Source organism: Xyrauchen texanus, chromosome 7 (genome assembly GCF_025860055.1).
Source record: "Xyrauchen texanus isolate HMW12.3.18 chromosome 7, RBS_HiC_50CHRs, whole genome shotgun sequence".
NCBI classification, from domain to species: Eukaryota; Metazoa; Chordata; class Actinopteri; order Cypriniformes; family Catostomidae; genus Xyrauchen; species Xyrauchen texanus.
Window position 1 is genome coordinate 11560040 of NC_068282.1, and position 17984 is coordinate 11578023.

At 37.5% G+C, this 17984-nt stretch overlaps 1 protein-coding gene across 1 annotated transcript; it reads right to left on the bottom strand.

The window, feature by feature from the left end:
* Positions 1–1084: 1084 nt before the first annotated feature.
* On the bottom strand, positions 1085–17411 carry ppp4r2b (protein phosphatase 4, regulatory subunit 2b). The gene is made up of 9 exons (XM_052131010.1): positions 17275–17411; positions 16022–16103; positions 13295–13465; positions 6813–6906; positions 5770–5807; positions 5584–5658; positions 5373–5513; positions 4332–4633; positions 1085–2511 (listed from the first exon to the last, which is right to left on the bottom strand). Exons 1-9 carry the CDS (start codon positions 17396–17398, stop codon positions 2186–2188), a joined length of 1353 nt encoding a protein of 450 aa, XP_051986970.1. The 5' UTR covers positions 17399–17411; the 3' UTR covers positions 1085–2185.
* Positions 17412–17984: the final 573 nt, after the last annotated feature.

Consider the following 17984-nt stretch of genomic DNA (forward strand, 5'->3'; position numbering starts at 1 on the left):
AAAAAGATTAGAATTGTGTCGATGTCCCAATATTTATGGACCTGACTCTTATGTACAATATTTTTTGAGGAATTGTTATGTCAGTTCAAACTTTTAAGCACACCCACCCAAAAAACTTAAGTCAACCCAGTTCATCATTTTTAATGAGCTCTTTGGTCCCCAGGCCCGTGGATCAAATTACAATTCATTTACTTAAGACTTGTTATGATTCCCACAGCAGGCAGGTTTATTTCCCAGGAGCTGGGCATTCAAAGATGACAGTTAAACGTACCCACATGCTGAACATCACAGCAGAATTTAGACAATCCAATTTTTATTTTCTCAGAGAGGGCTGAGTAAATTTCAACCAGCCTGAGATACAGGAGAAACACACTGGCGAGTAGGGGCGGACAATGGGCCAGCTGTGAAACTGGGCTGCGATAAGCTGAAATGGGCCACCGCGTTACGCAGAATGCCACCACAATATATCGAAGGGGGCAGCGATATGCAGAAAAGGACAGCCAGATTTCCCTCCCACCTCTTAAACATTTTTTGGCCAGTTACTATGTAAAATCCTGGGCCGATTTCTTTTCCCAGTCGCCCTTGCTGGTGTGATCCTGAAATTAGCCAGCCAACGCAAAAGACAAAGACTAGAAAGACAGGTGAAATAAAATGTTTTTAAAAGCACCTGCAGAAATCACTGCAGGAGCCTGTTAAGAGATGCATGACTATGAAAGAATGAAAACTTGTATTTGGGAATATAATCAGAAAAAATTGTGCAAGGATTTATGCTTAATAACTGCAAAGTGAATTAGAAGGCTTGCATTCATTTGAGAAACATGATTATTAAGGATTGTATAAAGGCCCGCATGAAATCTTTAAAGACATTATGTAAGCGGTAATCCTCCTATGAATGATGTCCTACAGTTAGTGCTTGCTGGCAAAGAATAAAAGTTTGTCATTTGTGCGATGGACGAGAATGATGTAAAAATTTAGTTTTAAGCTTATCTATGAATCAATTGCATACAAATTTTCTGTAATAATTTAGATTTAGAATAATGATAGTTTGTCAAACTAAAGGGTCATCTAAACATTTTAAACCATAACATTTATTGCTTTGTCTGAATATTCTATTGAAACCACAAGCATTCAGTATACACAAAAAACATCACCATACAATTATATTGGATGCACAAAAAGGAAGTGAACACAATGCTCTACAAAACACTACTTAACAGAAATAAAAAAAAAAAAGTACAGCTGGAAAACGGCAGCCAACTGATATCGGTAAGAGTCAAACTGTCACAAATGACATTGTAATTCAGCTTGTCATTAAATACCATCTGCAAAACAACACAATTAAATCAGCTTCTCAAAAATAAGTCAAGATTGAAATGCTGGTATAAATTAATGTGAATCATGAAATATGAAAACACAAAAGAATGCTTAGTTGTAATTTTTCAAGAGGTAAATGTACCTGACAAACCTCTCACTTTCAATGCAGTACAGACTGCATGATAATACATAAGAGATGGTGATTGTGGGAGGGGGGGAATTTTACAAAACAATGTACATCCCCTGTCAGTTACACACAAACTACAAGAAAGAAAAATATATATAGAAAAACAAGGCTACTGCTCAATTTATTTAACAGAACAAATAGAGCTATGGCTTGTATTTGCTTGGAACGTAACCTCTGAACAGTGGCCAGTTACGGGTCTTAAGAAAGAGTAAAACGATAAACTCCACTGCCCTGCTGTTTGGCGCTATGCAAGTGAAATAATAACACCAATGCAGAAGAGATACAACCTAGCTGGTGGGTCAAACAACCTAAAGCTTAGAACATAAAACAAGACTGCGTTCCTGGATAAAAGATGTCAAGATGAACTTCAGTCAAACTGATTTTAGCTTGGTGAAAGTGTCCGCCTAACAAAATAGACAGAAACCTATAACATGAATGGAATTTGAAAAAACAAAACAAAAAAGATAACCATCCAGTTTAAAACATTCACTTCAGAAATAAAATCGTATGTACATCTGCATAAAGTGTCCATTTGGGAAGGTTGGAGAAGTTAGGTGACTCTCGACCAGAAGGCGCATGGTGGTAGTTGGGTGTTGCTTCGGATGGCCATTGTGGAAGGCCACTTAATTGTGTGTCTTCCCAATAATCTCCACAAAAGTACACAGTAGTTGTTAAGGAGTTTCTTTAGTCCTGCTCCATAGGCTCCTCTGCACTCTCAGAGTCTTGGGCCCCTGACTCAGTGTCGCCCTCTGTGGGCGAGTCTGCACTACTGCTGCTAGATGAGGGTCCAGATGTGTTTTCATCATTGCTACTGCTGCTGACCTGCTCACTTGGATCCTCCCCTTCCTTCATCTCAGGACTAGAGGCCACACCTGATGGGGCTCTCTGCTCCGATTGGTCCATATCGCTGGGCTCCTCTGCGGAAGAGTCTGATCCGCAGGGAACCTCTCGTTCAGTAAAGGACTCTCTGGAATCCGCAGTCGTACTCTCAGACTGCGTGCTGGAAGGCTCTATATTACAGAAGAAACATGTATTAGAAGACAAAGGAAAAATAGGTATATTTTGTGTAATAAAAAGAATATATATACGGAACTTGATAAACACAGGTGGGCCAGCTAATAACATAATTATCCAAGCTTTTTTTGACAATTTGTTTATTGTAGTTAAAAATATTTTCACTTTTTCAGCTGTCCTGGTTCCAGAAGTATTTTCCGATAAATTTTTTAATTAATAATTTTATTAAATAACATTAAAGCATAACCCAATAAAGGTTTTCATTAAACTCTGCATAAGAGTTCAAAGCATCTCGACATTACAAGCTTTGATTTGAAACTGAAAAAGTACTTGAAAATTGGACAAAAATCAAAAAAGGTACAACACTGTTGATTTAAACTATTGATTTAAAGTTGTTGATTATGAGTATAGAAACAATAAATATGAAGTTTAACGCAAAATAGGGCAGAGTAAAATTATAGATTTTTCTATGCATCTTTGTTTAAACTATCTCTATGGATTCTTAAATCCCAAATTCAATCTTTCTATGTTGCAACCCTCTATAATGCAAGTAAATCACTCGCATGTGTGACCAAATCTTACGCTATGTGACTAAAAATGCCTATGATTAGCCACTGGCTGGTAAATGTTCAGTTTGAGTAGTATAGTGGAAAAGTCCTTTCACTGCGTGTTTAGAGTATAAGTTTGGTTTAACTCATTCGGAGTCCCCAAAGACAAGATCCACGCAATCCATATGTCACTGAATAATGTCTCTTTTAATACCCTCTCTCTTCTTTACAGTCAGTGGTTGATAAAAAATAAAAAATAATTTAACATTTAATTCAAATCACTCATGGATGCGCTTAAGTAACCACAAGTCTTTTCTCGTTATATGTTCTTACTGGCTGATGCTGCTAGTCGTAAAGAGACCGTACCGATTAAGCACATGTTCTACATATCAAATGTAAATACTTGTCTACTAAACAATAAAAATGCAACAAAATATATATACATTTATGCAACATATTTTATACATTTTCAAGATATTGATTGATGGAATAGACTGAATTTGAACATTTCAAAAGCTAAAATAATATCAATAAAAAAAATAAAAATGGTAAAATAGATAATATTTTTCAAAGTAATATTTTCAAATTGTAACTAGAAGGGCTGGCTAGAAGTTTCTGAATTTCTGAACAGAAATGTACCCATATGAATCTACTGAAAAGTATCAAGATCAGAATGGAAAACTTGTAAATCGGAAAATCTCCAATACCCAGCTGTATTGCAAAATATTTAAATCTATATTTTGAGAGTGTAGGGAGACTGACTTAATTGCATCATTTTCAGTGCATCATGGAAGTGGGCAGTCACTACAGTGCTAATTTGGCACACTCTGTTTGCAGCATTCTCTTGTTAGTGGAAGTTATCGTTTTACTAGGATTTTTACTTGCAGAACCAGAATGTTGCAAAATGCTTAACACACTGAGCTATGCTGTGAATCCAGTTCACATACAGCCTGCAACATTTCTCAATGTAAGGAACAAAGCAAGGAAAAAACGCAAGGGTTTGCAAATGTGATGCTCCTTGTGACTAAAGGTTGAAAAAAAATTTTTTTTACTTTTGCTGCAACACATTCTGATGCAGACACCTGTTGACCAATGTTAATTTCAGAAAGGCGAAAACCAGTTGTGCTTCAAGTCTAAATCGCTGTATTCCTGCTTGATTTCAAACTGGCTTCGTTCTTTCCAAAACCTCAAATGGGATTGTGTAAATGCCCTAAATGTGGCCAAAAAAAAGAAAAGAATTAAGTAGCTGAATTACTCATTAACGCTACCTTTGTCCTCACACTCTCTGGCCGAACCAGGTTTACTTTCCTCCTCCTCTTCTTCGTTTGTCTTCCGTGACATAGACGATGGTGATTCTGCATCCTCTGACTTATCTGAGGAGCTCTCAGTCGATGTAGACCTGGGTGTCTCACCAACATGCACATCTACACCCTCTTCATCCTCCTCATCCTCTTCTCCATCCTGGTTGAATTTAAGTCTCTTTACCTCATGTTCCTCTGCCTCCATTTCTTCCTCTTCATCCAAGTGTTTGTTCTTTACCGAGCTACCAATGCCTAATGCAGATGCATCACTGCAAAACAGACATAAATGTTTATGATAAAAGTATGAGCACATAGATGAGTGGTGATTCATGGGAATTATTGGCTGCCCGGCGGTCTTGGGTGATAATAGCAATAACTCTGAGCTATACTTACCTAAAACGGTCTCCTACCTTGACAGATTATTTAGTAGAACCAGTTAACAAGAGCAGCTTCAAAGACCATCCGTCACAGAATTTAAATCAGACACTATTTCTGTATTTCTTGAACTTTAAGGGATATTCAGGGCTGTAGTTGAAGATGAAGTTCAGGCTATGTTTAATTATTCATCATTTGTGAGATGGAAGAACATATTCATTAATTCAGTCATTCAACTGTGCCTTCCACAGATGAGAACATATATCCAACTCTAGAGATGCAAGAATGTTATGGATCTTAATGAAAAGTTTCATTTCAAATTAACTTTTCAGAAAAACTTTTTATGCAGGCTGACACTGAAAGAGTAAAAGATTTTTTAATCACTGTAAACTTTAGAAATATTTTATTATAATAATAAAGAAAACTCAATTTGAACTTTTTTTATTTAATATTTTTTGTTTTAGAACCTTTATTTAATTTTTTTTTTAACTTGTCATTTAAAATCCAATTTGATGCATACGGTCTAGATGTAAATTTTTATTTAAGACAAATACTGAAGCATGACTGATGAGAGGCTTGATCAACCATTAGTAATGAAAGACCACCCCACTCAGTATGGCAAAATCAGTTTACCTGGGTGTTTTGCTGTGTTCTTGTGCTGTGTTCGTCTCTTTGTTTTCAGTGCTGTCTGGAAGGCCGTTTGTGGATAGTGAACTGGACAAGGAATGTTTCTGTCTGTTTAATGGTCTGGGCGTTCCAGGCCCATTTACTTTCCTGTAATATAGAGGAATGTAGTTTTACGTTCATTTTCAAATGACTAATGATAACCATATATGCCACTCACCTCTCTGTAAAGATAGATGTGTTCCCTGGCAACATGACTCCATTCATTCTGTTGACACCACTGCAGCCATTTTTCCTACAAAGAGGCCAATTAAATGTAAATTACATTTACAGTAATTAAACATGTCCAGATGTTTCATGAATAAAGCATCTTTAAGACTTTAATGTTGAACAGCCAATCACTTACTCCAATGTAGGATAAATGCAACTGACCACCATCACATTCTGATGAAACAGAGAGAGACAACAATCAATATCACATAAGCAATACATATTATGTGTTTCCAACTTCCTTCAAGGATAAACTGCAAAAACAGTTAATAGTTAATAGTAAAAAGACAAATAAATCCATCAACATGTCAAGTCCATACAACATTGCATGTTAATAAAACCGGTGTGTAAAACAAAATTAATGATCTTCTATGTTAACTGCATATCTGCAAAACAAATGCTAGCTTTGCCATTTGGTTCCATCCATCCATCCATCCATCTTCAACCGCTTATCCGAAGTCGGGTCGCGGGGGCAGCTGCTCCAGCAGGGGGCCCCAAACTTCCCTATCCCGAGCCACATTAACCAACTCTGACTGGGGGACCCCGAGGCATTCCCAGGCCAGTGTGGAGATGTAATCTCTCCACCTAGTCCTGGGTCTTCCCCGAGGCCTCCTCCCAGCTGGACGTGCCTGAAACACCTCCCTAGGGAGGCAGCCAGGGGGCATCCTTACCAGATGCCCAAACCACCTCAACTGACTCCTTTCAACGCAAAGGAGCAGCGGCTCTACTCAGAGCTCCTCACGGATGACTGAGCTCCTCACCCTATCTCTAAGGGAGAAGCCCGCCACCCTTCTGAGGAAGCCCATTTCGTCCGCTTGTACTCGCGACCTAGTTCTTTCGGTCATGACCCAACCTTCATGACCATAGGTGAGGGTAGGAACAAAAATTGACTCCTCATTTGGTTCCTTCATATGTCATTTTCCAAATACTAAACAACAGAACTTCTTTACGATTGGAAGTTGTAGCATTCAAGTAGGCATATCCTATATTCAACTAGAATGGAACGCAGTAAAACTACAATAAAAACAGCAAATGGATAATCCCTGTAAGAGCATGGGGAAAGAGATGCCTTATTTGTAATTTGAAGTATTTTCGAGCACGTGTACCACTACACACATCTATGTTAAGCATAATCTTGCCTTATTAATACTTAAACAAAATAATGTACCATGCACTGACCTTTTCTATCCCTCTGAGAAATTTCTCTGTTCCTGTGTAGTTCCTCTTGGGTTCTGTGAGAAGTTCACACAAGCGTTGGATGGTAAATGGAATCCTGGATAGAGAGAATACAATATTTGCATTAGCTGACATCACCCATAACAAAGAGCAGAGGATTAGCCTAAATCAACTTTACTGCAACCAGACACACATATGGTAAGAATCTGTCTATGCTTTCTTATACTCAACAGCCAGTAGATAGCACACTTGCTCTGGGATAAAGACCACTGACACTCAGATATAATTGGACCGAAGAAAGTATAATGTAATTTAAGAATATTAAAAAAAAAATCAAATGAAATCAAAATATAAGTTGAGGCTTTCAGTCTAGGTCTATGAACTTTAAAGCCATCTACAACGATCAGCCACAACATTAAAACCACCTGCCAAATATTGTGTAGGCCCTTGTGCCGCCACAAAAAGCACAAACTCGCATCTCATAATAGCATTCTGAGAAGCAATTCTTCTCACTGCAATTTTTCAGACCAGTTATCTGAGTAACCACAGACTTTGTCAGTTCAAACCATTCTGACCTCTCATCAACAAGGCATTTCCATCAGCCAAACTGCCCCTACATTCTGAGTAAATTCTAGAGACTGTTGTGTGTGAAAATTCCAGGAGATCATCAGTTACAGAAACAATTAATCCACCCCATTTGGCATGTGGTTTTAATGCTGCGGCTGATCAGTGTATATGCTGGTGTACTCCTAAAAGGTTGACAAAATTATCTTTTAGCAATAATACACATTACAGTCTTTCTCTTCTGGAAAAATGTACCAAACATTTTAATCACTCATGATGCACAACACAGATTTTCGTTCAATCATATGCTCTCTAGAATGTAAATAATAATATTTTAATTTGACTAGTTAATGCGCAAATAATGGAATTACCGCCGATAGTTACAGTTTATTTGCTTGTGGCTGAGAATCTCTGATTGCCTGTGGGGTTTTCATTCAGGCAAGGACAGGTACAGCCCAAAGCGACAGCGTGTCTGTGTGCGTGTCTGTGTGAGTGAGAGCAGGTGACAGCCAAGCTGATGTCGCTCTGTGTGGATTATTTCAACATCTCTGCACCTTGTTACGTTGTTTTGGGTCTGGTTTTAATTAATCTGCTGTAATAACAGCATGCCATTTCCCATATTCTGTTTATGTTTCAAGAGGCAATAAGAAAATGTAACAAGAACATGTATGTATGTTACTTGGGGGCATTAATTTTTGCTAATTACCTAATGAAACATACAGAATGTGGGAAATAGCACATTGTTACTGCAGGAAAGCATAGAGCTGGACAATTAATCACATTTTATATTCAATTACGAATCTGGCTTCCAACGATTATGAAAACAAAATAATCGAGAAAATTATTATTGTGCTCATTCCATTTTGCAATGAAACACCCTGGCATTATATCTATAAAGCATCCTTTATTATCAAATAATAATTTGATAATAAAGGATGCAGGCTATGTAAGGAATATATTATATGTAAATATAATCAGAAACTGGAATTTCTCTGTACAGTCAGCACCACCTCTATGAGTTGCGTGAAGTGACCGGGGAAGAGACCGAATCTTCTCCCGGCTGATGCAAACTCTGGTGCAGGGACAATCCTCACTTGCGTGCGTTTGCTGCAGCTAGATCATAATGTGATATCTCACAACATAGTGAATCATATGCTGCCTTCAAGTGCACCTGGAAGCTGGTACTGTTGGGCCTCATGTATACAAGACAAAGGCAGCCTGACTGAGGCCCACAAAAACAAAGCCATAAATTTTACTGATAAAAACCGTGCCAAAAATCAAACAAAGGGAGTACAAAACCGACTACAAATCCCAAGAAGCCTTGCTCACTTTACAACACTCGTCGCTGCTCTCAGGTGTTGCCTCGTTGCACAAGGAAGTAACGTATGATTTGAAATACAATCTCCATCTTGCTTCCACCGAACACTTTACAGATCTGAAGGAGACTGCCGAGCAATCCGCATCTTCAACTAAATCGTACATTTGATGCTGAATGTTTGATGTTTTGATTACAATTGTATGTTTAACTACGATCGCTGATTGCTGTTTTGATTTGTGAGATCGTAATTTTTGGGGAAAGGTTATTTTATTGAGTGATCTGAACTAACGATTCAAATCGCGCTGTTACCAGCGTGTATCCTCTGTGTTAAATTGCATGAACCCCTGTTTGTTCGCTCTCACACACACACTGAAATTCACAGAGCGAGCAGCACCACGGTTTAGGTCCGACTCAGGCTGGGGTTTTCAAATTCTCCCGCCGGTTTCGTTCAGTTCCTTTGTGTGTCTGCTCATTACCACTCACACGTGGTATTAGCTCCGTTGCTCTGGATTTGATCCAGCCATCTTTCTTTCCCTCCACATTCAAATAATCGTTGGCTCCACACTTTACGATCTAATCCTCCATTTTGAATTCAGTTCGCCATTTTGAACCTAGTTCTCAATGTTGAAACCGATCCTCCATTTTGAAACTAGTTCCCCACGTGGAGTTTAATCCGCCATTTTGTTTCCTTTGTTACCGAATCTAGACACACACCCACATCCATACACTAGCATATAGCTCCACTATTTAGTTAGGACTTCCATTTTATGTTTTTGTGTTATATTCATATAGTTTTTGCGGTGTTCATTGCTGTTTGATTATAATAAATATTGTTATATTATAATAAGTACTAGAGATGCACTGATTGCGATTTTTCGATTTCTTGCAAGTGTGACCTGCCGATACCGATTTTTTTCCAATTCCGATTTTCTTTCTAAGAACTATTATTGACCACATATACAAACAAAATCTACCTTTCTTCAATGCTAAATTTTATTTTCATAATAAAATTATTAAACATTACAATTTCCCCCAAACTGCACTAAGTTACAGGATCTTCTCTCACTTAAAACAACTCTCAAAATAAAGTGCTCTGTGACTAGAAAGAGGTAGAAATAACAATTAACTGCAAATGAGTTTATATAACAGATGTCATTTTCCAATATTTTTATTAATGGACCTTTTTCTCTTTATTACTCGTCTAACAAAACAATTCCGGTCCCTGGCCGGTCGATCGGTGCATCTCTAATAAGTACTCCTATTTGTTTGTTTGAATATTTGTGTTGAAGCCAGCCTCTGCCACGTCAAGAACTCCCGTATTACTTCAGTATTGTTAAATTGTTATTGTTAGAAGCCAACTGTAACCAGATTACTGTTGGATTCGTGCGACAATAATTTGACTAGCTTCTTCCCTTTTTTTATTATTTTGATTATGAATCAGAATGCTCAACCTTCAGGGTAGATTTTTATGAGACTTGATCAGTCACTTTTTTTTTTCTCATCAAAGAGTGGTGCCCCAAGGATAGAATTTAACGAGTTAAATTCTATTATTTTATTTAATTAATAAACATTAATTATTAGTTATATCTGATAGTAAAACTGATCTAAACAACCAATGCACCCTACAGTACCACTGAGTTGGGCATTTGTTACTACGACATATCATGCATCCAAGTGGGGAAACAAATGATGGAAAAAGCCAAACTTAAATTACGAATTGAATGACCACAAAAGCATTATTTCTGTTGTACCTGTGAATAAACATAAGTGAATAAACCTGCATCACTTATAAACAACATAAGATTTATTAATGCATGGTAGCTTCTTTCACATTTACACCCTTTCCAACGTCCTAACTTGGAAACTCACGTATCATCTAGAATTCTGACTTTCCCACTTATTAATACGACTTTGCAATGTCATTCATGTGCTCGGAACTCGTAATTATGATAATTCCGACTCCACTTGAAAGGCACAATAATATGTCACATTCACTGTGTGCAGCTTATAATGAAGAAAATCAGTGATATGCAGCTCTATTAAGGAGGAGTTTGTTTTTTGAGAATTAAAGATGGATCTAAGTGAACATACAGGTGAGAGAGTGTAGTCTTAGCCCATTATACACAGGAAAAAAAGAAAAAATATTTTTTGGCTTGTTTTCCAAAATAATATCTAAAACTCATTTAAAACGACGTACATGTACTTTAGGAGCTATACTGGTGAAGAACAAAACTGAAGAATGTTGGAATACTATATTTAATTAGGACTCTGGACACTGGTCCCATACAAGTGGATTTTTTTAAGAGGCAAGTGAAAGAGAATTTTACTTGCTTCACCAGACAAGCAGACTGGTAACAAAAAAATAACCAGCTATATTTGTGATAGCCTAGGCCTGTGTCACCTATTCATGTAAACACAGAGAGTGATGTCTAAAGTGAATGTGAACAGCGGAGCAAAAATCGTATTTGTATAAAAATTTTGGACTTGCAAGTATAAATGTAAGCTAATAGACCTGCTGCCGTATAGTGTAGTGTGTTTATTACTGGCTTAGAAGTTCTCATTCCATAGATGTGTGAGCACCTCTGCTATTAATGATGGCGATGGAGGCTTTTGAGTGACAAAATTACTTCCATTAGAAAAAAACATTGCCAGCACGGTCCTGCTTGTAAAGTCTGCAACTTTCCAGCTAGTTCTTTGGGATGTAATCTGTCCAATTTCTCAGAAGTCAGCCCTACTACACTTACACAGATCATAGCAATTCTTCTAGCTGCCCTCTCGACCCATTATCCGCTAACTTCCTCAAAACAGTTGTGAACTGCTTATTACCAGACATCCTGAGTATTGTTAATCTGTCCCTACAGCTAGGAATTTTTCCACATATTTATAAAACTAAAACTGTTAGGACTTTGCTTTAGAAAAGTAATCTTGATTCATCTGTGCTCATAATCTTCAAACCAATCTCTAGTCTTCCATTTCTGAATAATTTAAAAAGTAGTGTCCATACAGCTCAATAACTCTCTCAACATCAATTATCTTAGTGACACATTTCAGTCAGGCTTCTGGGCCAACCACAGCACAGAAACAGCTCTGTTAAAGGTTTTAAGCAATCTGAAAGTTATTAAGGACTCTAGTAATCTGTCAATCCTAGTTCTTTTAGATCGGAGTGCTGCTTTTGACAGTTGATCATGAGATTCTGCTCGACCGACTGTGATATCTTGTGGTGTCTCTCAAGGCTTAATTTTTGGGTAGCTGGTGTAATTAATATATACAACATTTCCTTTCATCATTATGCAGTTGACACACACCTCTATATTTCACTTGTACCATTTCCCCACAATTCAATTTCCACCCTGCTGGACTGCATGGAGAACATAAATGTATGGATGTCACAGAACTTCCTATAGCTAAATAAAGATAAAAATAGAAGTACTTGTTATTGGAACTGATGCACAGAGAACATTTATTGTTCCATATTTGACTCATTATCTCTTAAGGCCAGTTTTCACATCAAGAATTTAGGAAGTACATTTGACAGCAATCTCAGTTAAAAATTAAAAGGTATGTTTGCAAAATGGCACATCACCTCAGAAACATTTCCAAAATACGTGATATTCTCTCCCCCCACTGATAGTGAGAAACTCATTCATGCATTTGTTATGTCGAGACTTGACTACTGCAATAGTGTTTTGGCTGGGTTACCAAAGAGCATTATCAAAAATGTACAAATTCAAAATGCAGCTGCACGAATGCTGACTTGCATTAATATTATAAATCACATTACTTCAACACTCAGATGCCTTCATTAAAGATCCCTTCACTGGATGCCTGTATCATTCAGAATTGATTACAATATCCTCTTATAGGTTTTTTAATTTATTCATGGTACCACCCCTACATACCTTTGAATTATGGTTACTAAATATACTCCAGCAAGATCACACAATCAACCAACGGCAACTTGTTTGTACCAAAATCACGGCTAAAAAGCAGTGAGTCAGCCTTCATTACTGTCCCAAGCTATGGAACCCTCTCCCTGACAACCTAGGAGCAGTTTACTCACTTTGCTCTTTTAAAAAGTATCTCAAAACATACTTGTTCACTTGCCTGAATCGCAGGGAGTTTTTTAAATAAAATTTACTCTCTTTAATCAATATTATGTTATGAAGTAGTTTTTATCTTATACCATTAAAATTGACTAAAAACTGTGCAGAAATTAAGTACATTTTACTAGTAAATTGTTTTGAAGTGTGGGCTCAAGCGATTTTATAAGGGTTTTAGAGGAAAGGTTTACCCAAAAATAAATATCTGTTGTCATTTACTCTTTTTCTTGTGTGTTCCACGGAAGAAAGTCAGTAATACAAGTTTGAACTAAATGAGGATGAGTAAATAACAACAGAATATGCATTTTTTGTGAACTATCAGTTCAAGAAATATTTTAGCAGGTGCTTTAACCCAAAGTGACTTTTTATTGTACATTTATTATAGGGACAATTTCTCTCTAACATTGTTAGGTTGAGTGCCTTGCTCAAGGGCACAATGATCGAACCAACGCTTGGCTTTGACTGGTAGTCCACATAGTGCTATTATTTGGAGCGTTACTTGCCCGTTGTATCCATTGACAATTTTAAGGATCCTCTCCTTCATTTCTTCAAAGGGCACCGATTCCACGTTTGGGTTGGCAGGTACACTTTGCTCTGGGGCCGATGCTTGAAAATCCTCCATTACTTTCTCCAGCTTGAATATGAAGTAGCTTTTAAACTGAGACCATGACACCCTGGAGAGACAACAATATACAGCAAAAGCAAATAATTGCAGATATGTAATTGAATATGTAAGGTATAATGTAGTCAGCAAACATTATCCTACTTATTTTAAGGCTATTTACAAATAAATAACTGGAATAAAAGGTTGCCGTTATGACATTACCACGATAAAGGAACAACATTTAAGGTGTCTTCATAACCCTGTGATGTTACACAACAAAACAGTGAAGACTTTAAACTAGAGGTGTTCACGGGTCCACCTGAACCCGAGGACCCGGGACACGACCCCCGTACGGGTTCGGGTCCATATTTTAAACGGTCAGCCAGGTCCAGTCCCATTCTTGTACGTCGGGTACCGGGTCTGTTTAACATCTGCAGTGACACGATGAATTTACCAATTGACTATTTTAGTTAGAAGGCGGACCATATCGGTGTTTGACAGATGACGTAAACCGAAGTGCATTATTGGCGTCTGCGCAATTTTTTAGATATTGTGGTTGAAGTTCGTTTGCTTTGTATATCTAAAATCTATGGTCAGACACGTCCCAGAGAGCACAGATGACAGCAAATTAGTAATACTAACGTCAGCGGCTGTGGCACTGAAAGAGCAATGGTTATTATAGTTCAAAAGGGCAAACAGTGGAAGTTATTTTATTATGCGAGATACAAAAAAAACTGCAAAGACTTGTTTGTCATCCGCCACAGTGTCCGCAATTGGACTTTTGAATGTGAAATAATGTGTGGATTATACATGCTGTTTCAGTCAGCAAGAGACGAACAACATGGACGTTATTATACCAACTTTCTTGGCAAAGAGGATTGTAAGTGTCACGGTAAGGTACAAGAGAGAAGGCTACTAACGTTATATTAGCCAAGACACAAAGTTTTATTTTCACAACTTAAATTAGCAATTAGTAGGGCTGCACGATTTGGACAAAAAGTCATATTGCAATTATTTCTAAAATATTGCGATTATGATGGTAATGTTACACACTTTAAACTTCAAAAAGGCTGCTGGGGTTTTCACATTTGAGCCCTCTTAAAAAGAACCAAACTAAGACCTTTTTTCAGTTCAACCACAAACAAATAAATATATAAACAGTGAAACAAAGTCTTCTTCCTATCCAAATGTTACCATCCACCATGTACCTGTTTTTGTCCATTTTGTGACAGGATCTCAGCCCACTAATCATCAACATTAGTTTTTGAAACACAGTCAACTTGAATATTAGGGATGCTCCGATCAGGATTTTAAAATCTGACACCGATCTCCAATTTTCATCTCATCAATCGATGCTGATCATTTAACTTTTTATCAGCAGCTGTCAAAACTGGTTATATGTAAGCTTTCTGCTCAATGTCACTGTTAACTAAATTTCCCTGTTTCCCTCTGGATCCCTGTCCCCAACCATATTTGTTGCCTAGTTTTTGCTGTAAAAATAATGTTGGTTGATTGAATAATTCAGTAGAAACAAAAGATAATTGTAACTCTTTATTCTAAGCCTTAAAAACTAGTAGGCTTACGCAAATTATTCTTTACTGTATATAAGTTAGTCCTAAAGAATGAGGCTTAATGTCAAACCGAAGTTGAATTGATAACCCATTGGTGAAATTAAATTTAAAGTGAAAATGTTGGTTAGTTTGTCACCATATAATTGAATAATTTTTATTCATTATACTTAATTTAGCACTGCATTATATTATAGTAACAAAATAATTTATATAGATTTATTATATGCATGTTCCTTCTCATTTAGTTGGATGTTGGTAATATTAGTTCCGCTTTCACTTGTTTCCGCGGGGAGTGTAATAGGGGCGACACACTCTCTAAATGAGTTAAACAAATGACAGGAGAATGAATAGCGCATGTTTCTGGACTCTACAAGTGTTATTGTTAATGCTGTTTGCTCAGCAATCATTTAATAAAGATGTTTGAATTATACCCCATCTTGTATTCTGCGATATTATTATGATACCTGTGCCTTGTGGAGACTGAGATGCTGCTATCACAGATATTAATAAAAAACGCTTCAGGCAGGAGAGCATGTTTAGTGTAAATAAAGCGTTTAGCACACATAAGCAAATGGAACCAAATTCAAGAGCACTTCTGTTCCTCAAAGCATGAGAGGGAGTTGTGGAGCACAGAGCATCTCTGAAAACACTGTAACAATGTGCTAATTTAATATAGACTGGACTGAGCAGCGCAAATAAACTCTGAAGGGAGCAGACTATTTATTTAATTGTTAATTTAATAATCGCAAAATGTCATATCGCGGTTTCGATTTCATTTTGATTAATTGTGCAGCCCTAGCAATTAGCTGTGGGATCTGTGCTGATCTGGTTCAATCGGTTCTGTGAGTCCTGGCCGGGTCCGGATTTCAAATAATAGACGGGTCTGGGTGGGTTGCGGAAAACACATTTCCTGTTCTCTTCGGGTTCGTGCACACATTTTTGGACCCGTGAAGATCTCTATTTTAAACTATTGAAACAGAGGTCAAGAGAGATAAACAAGGTTTCTTTGGCCTCCTTAGATCATGCATGGGTCTCTGGAGGTTCACCCTACTTACAGGGTTTCTCCAGTCTTCGCAATATGACATAAAAATTGGTCCAACACGGAAGACACTTCTTTCTTCCCCTTCTTGTCAAAATCTGCAGGAAGAACAATACAAAATAACTGTGGATTTCAATGGAAAAACAACATTTTTAAAGATTTAGTAGAGCTGACATTGCAGCTGCAATAAACCTGGCTTCAAGTTCCAAAATCTGGGGAGACTTCTACTTTCAAAACTACTTAGACCACCTAACAAATAACTATGACTAGTCCTGGCACTGTGCTTTTAATAAAAAAATATTATTTTCCAAGCATAGTAATATTGAGTTGACAGTATAGCTGTATCGCCAAGCTGCAAAATCCAGTAAAACGTTTTCCATAAAACTATTGAGACCACTTGGATAATAAACTAGCTCTGACAAAATGTCTGTGGTTTCATGATAAATGTGAGAACATCTATAGTTATTATTTTCCAAGCAAAGTTATTAGAGCTTAAAAAAAAAAAAAAAAAAAACATCTTATTGGATTCAGCTATTCTTCTAGTTTAAAATTGGATGACACTTCCACAACAACTTATTTAGGCCACTCATCCTACAACTGTAGTCTTACTGTAATGAAAATATCTTTATTCATCAAGACCAGTTACATTAGAACTGACAGTGCAACTACAATGAACCAGAACATCGTGTTCTTAGGATTTAGTTCATTTTCAAGTTGCAAGATACTTTCATTCTCTTAAATATTTAGGCCACTAAGAATAACTCTGACTATCCCAAGCACTTTACGTGTGCTTTTATGAAAAAAATATGAGTACATCTTCAATTATTTTCATAATTACATTGGAACTGACAGTAGCCTACAGCATGTCAACAATGAAGCCAAAATGGCACAATAACATTACAAAAGGAATCATTATCATAAAAACTATTCACAAGTTCAAAACAGACTAAACTGGTGTGTAATAAACTGTTCACTATTTACAAATTCTCAACATTATCAAAACGAGCAGCTAGCTCTCTCAGTATGAAATAGTTTTGTCTATTTGTGTATCAGTTATTTAATCAAACACTTTTACCACAGAAATCCAGAAATAAAAGGGGATGGTTCCTTTTTAAAGCTGCGAGCACACAACAGAGCTCGACAAACAGGAAAAGCCTTCTAGCCACAGACCATGCTAACATGAGCTAACTTGTATCACCCAGCCCATAAGCTCATATAACTACTCTATAAAGCCCCTCAGGCCCACTCAGAACACACACTGTCGGTTACCTTTAATAGCTTCCAAAAGAGTGTCTATCTCCATGTCCGTGCTGTTAGCCCTGTGTCCGGCTGAGGAGCGAGAGCTGATGGCTGCTGCTGAGCTCAGTGAAGAACAAGAGGAAAGGGAAAACATTTCAATATGTCGGCGACTGCGATTACGTCACTGCCGGTGTCCTGAAAATATATGCTACCTATCAGGATGCGCTACCAACGCTATAATCGCATTGTTTTAGGGTTTGGGGTAGGGTTAAGGCTTAGTACAGCCTCACACAATTTCACACTACATGATAGTTGTGTTGGTAGCACATCGCGATAGGTATTATCTGTCTGACAAGATGTGCTACCTAGGTTTTTAACACATTTCATGCTGTTGTATTATATATACTGACAGGTTCCCCCATGCCTCCCGACTTGTGCTATCCATGTTTTAGCTTTACACATCACTGTTTTTCTGGTAGCACAGATTATCAGCACACCGGTCGCCGCTCTTCTTGAGCGCTGTCTGTTGCGCAATAATGTGTCAGTGTGTTAAAACATATTGAGCTGACTACACAATGTGGCTGGGTCTCATTTGAAGGCTGCATGCTAGGTAGGACGCGTCCTTTGAAGGCTGCAGTATACCGAGTGTCCTCATTTAAACAAGTCTAGTTTAAACGAGATGGCCTTTGTAAAGGAAACGGAACGTAACATGGTTGCTTTGACGGCACTCCAATCTTTAA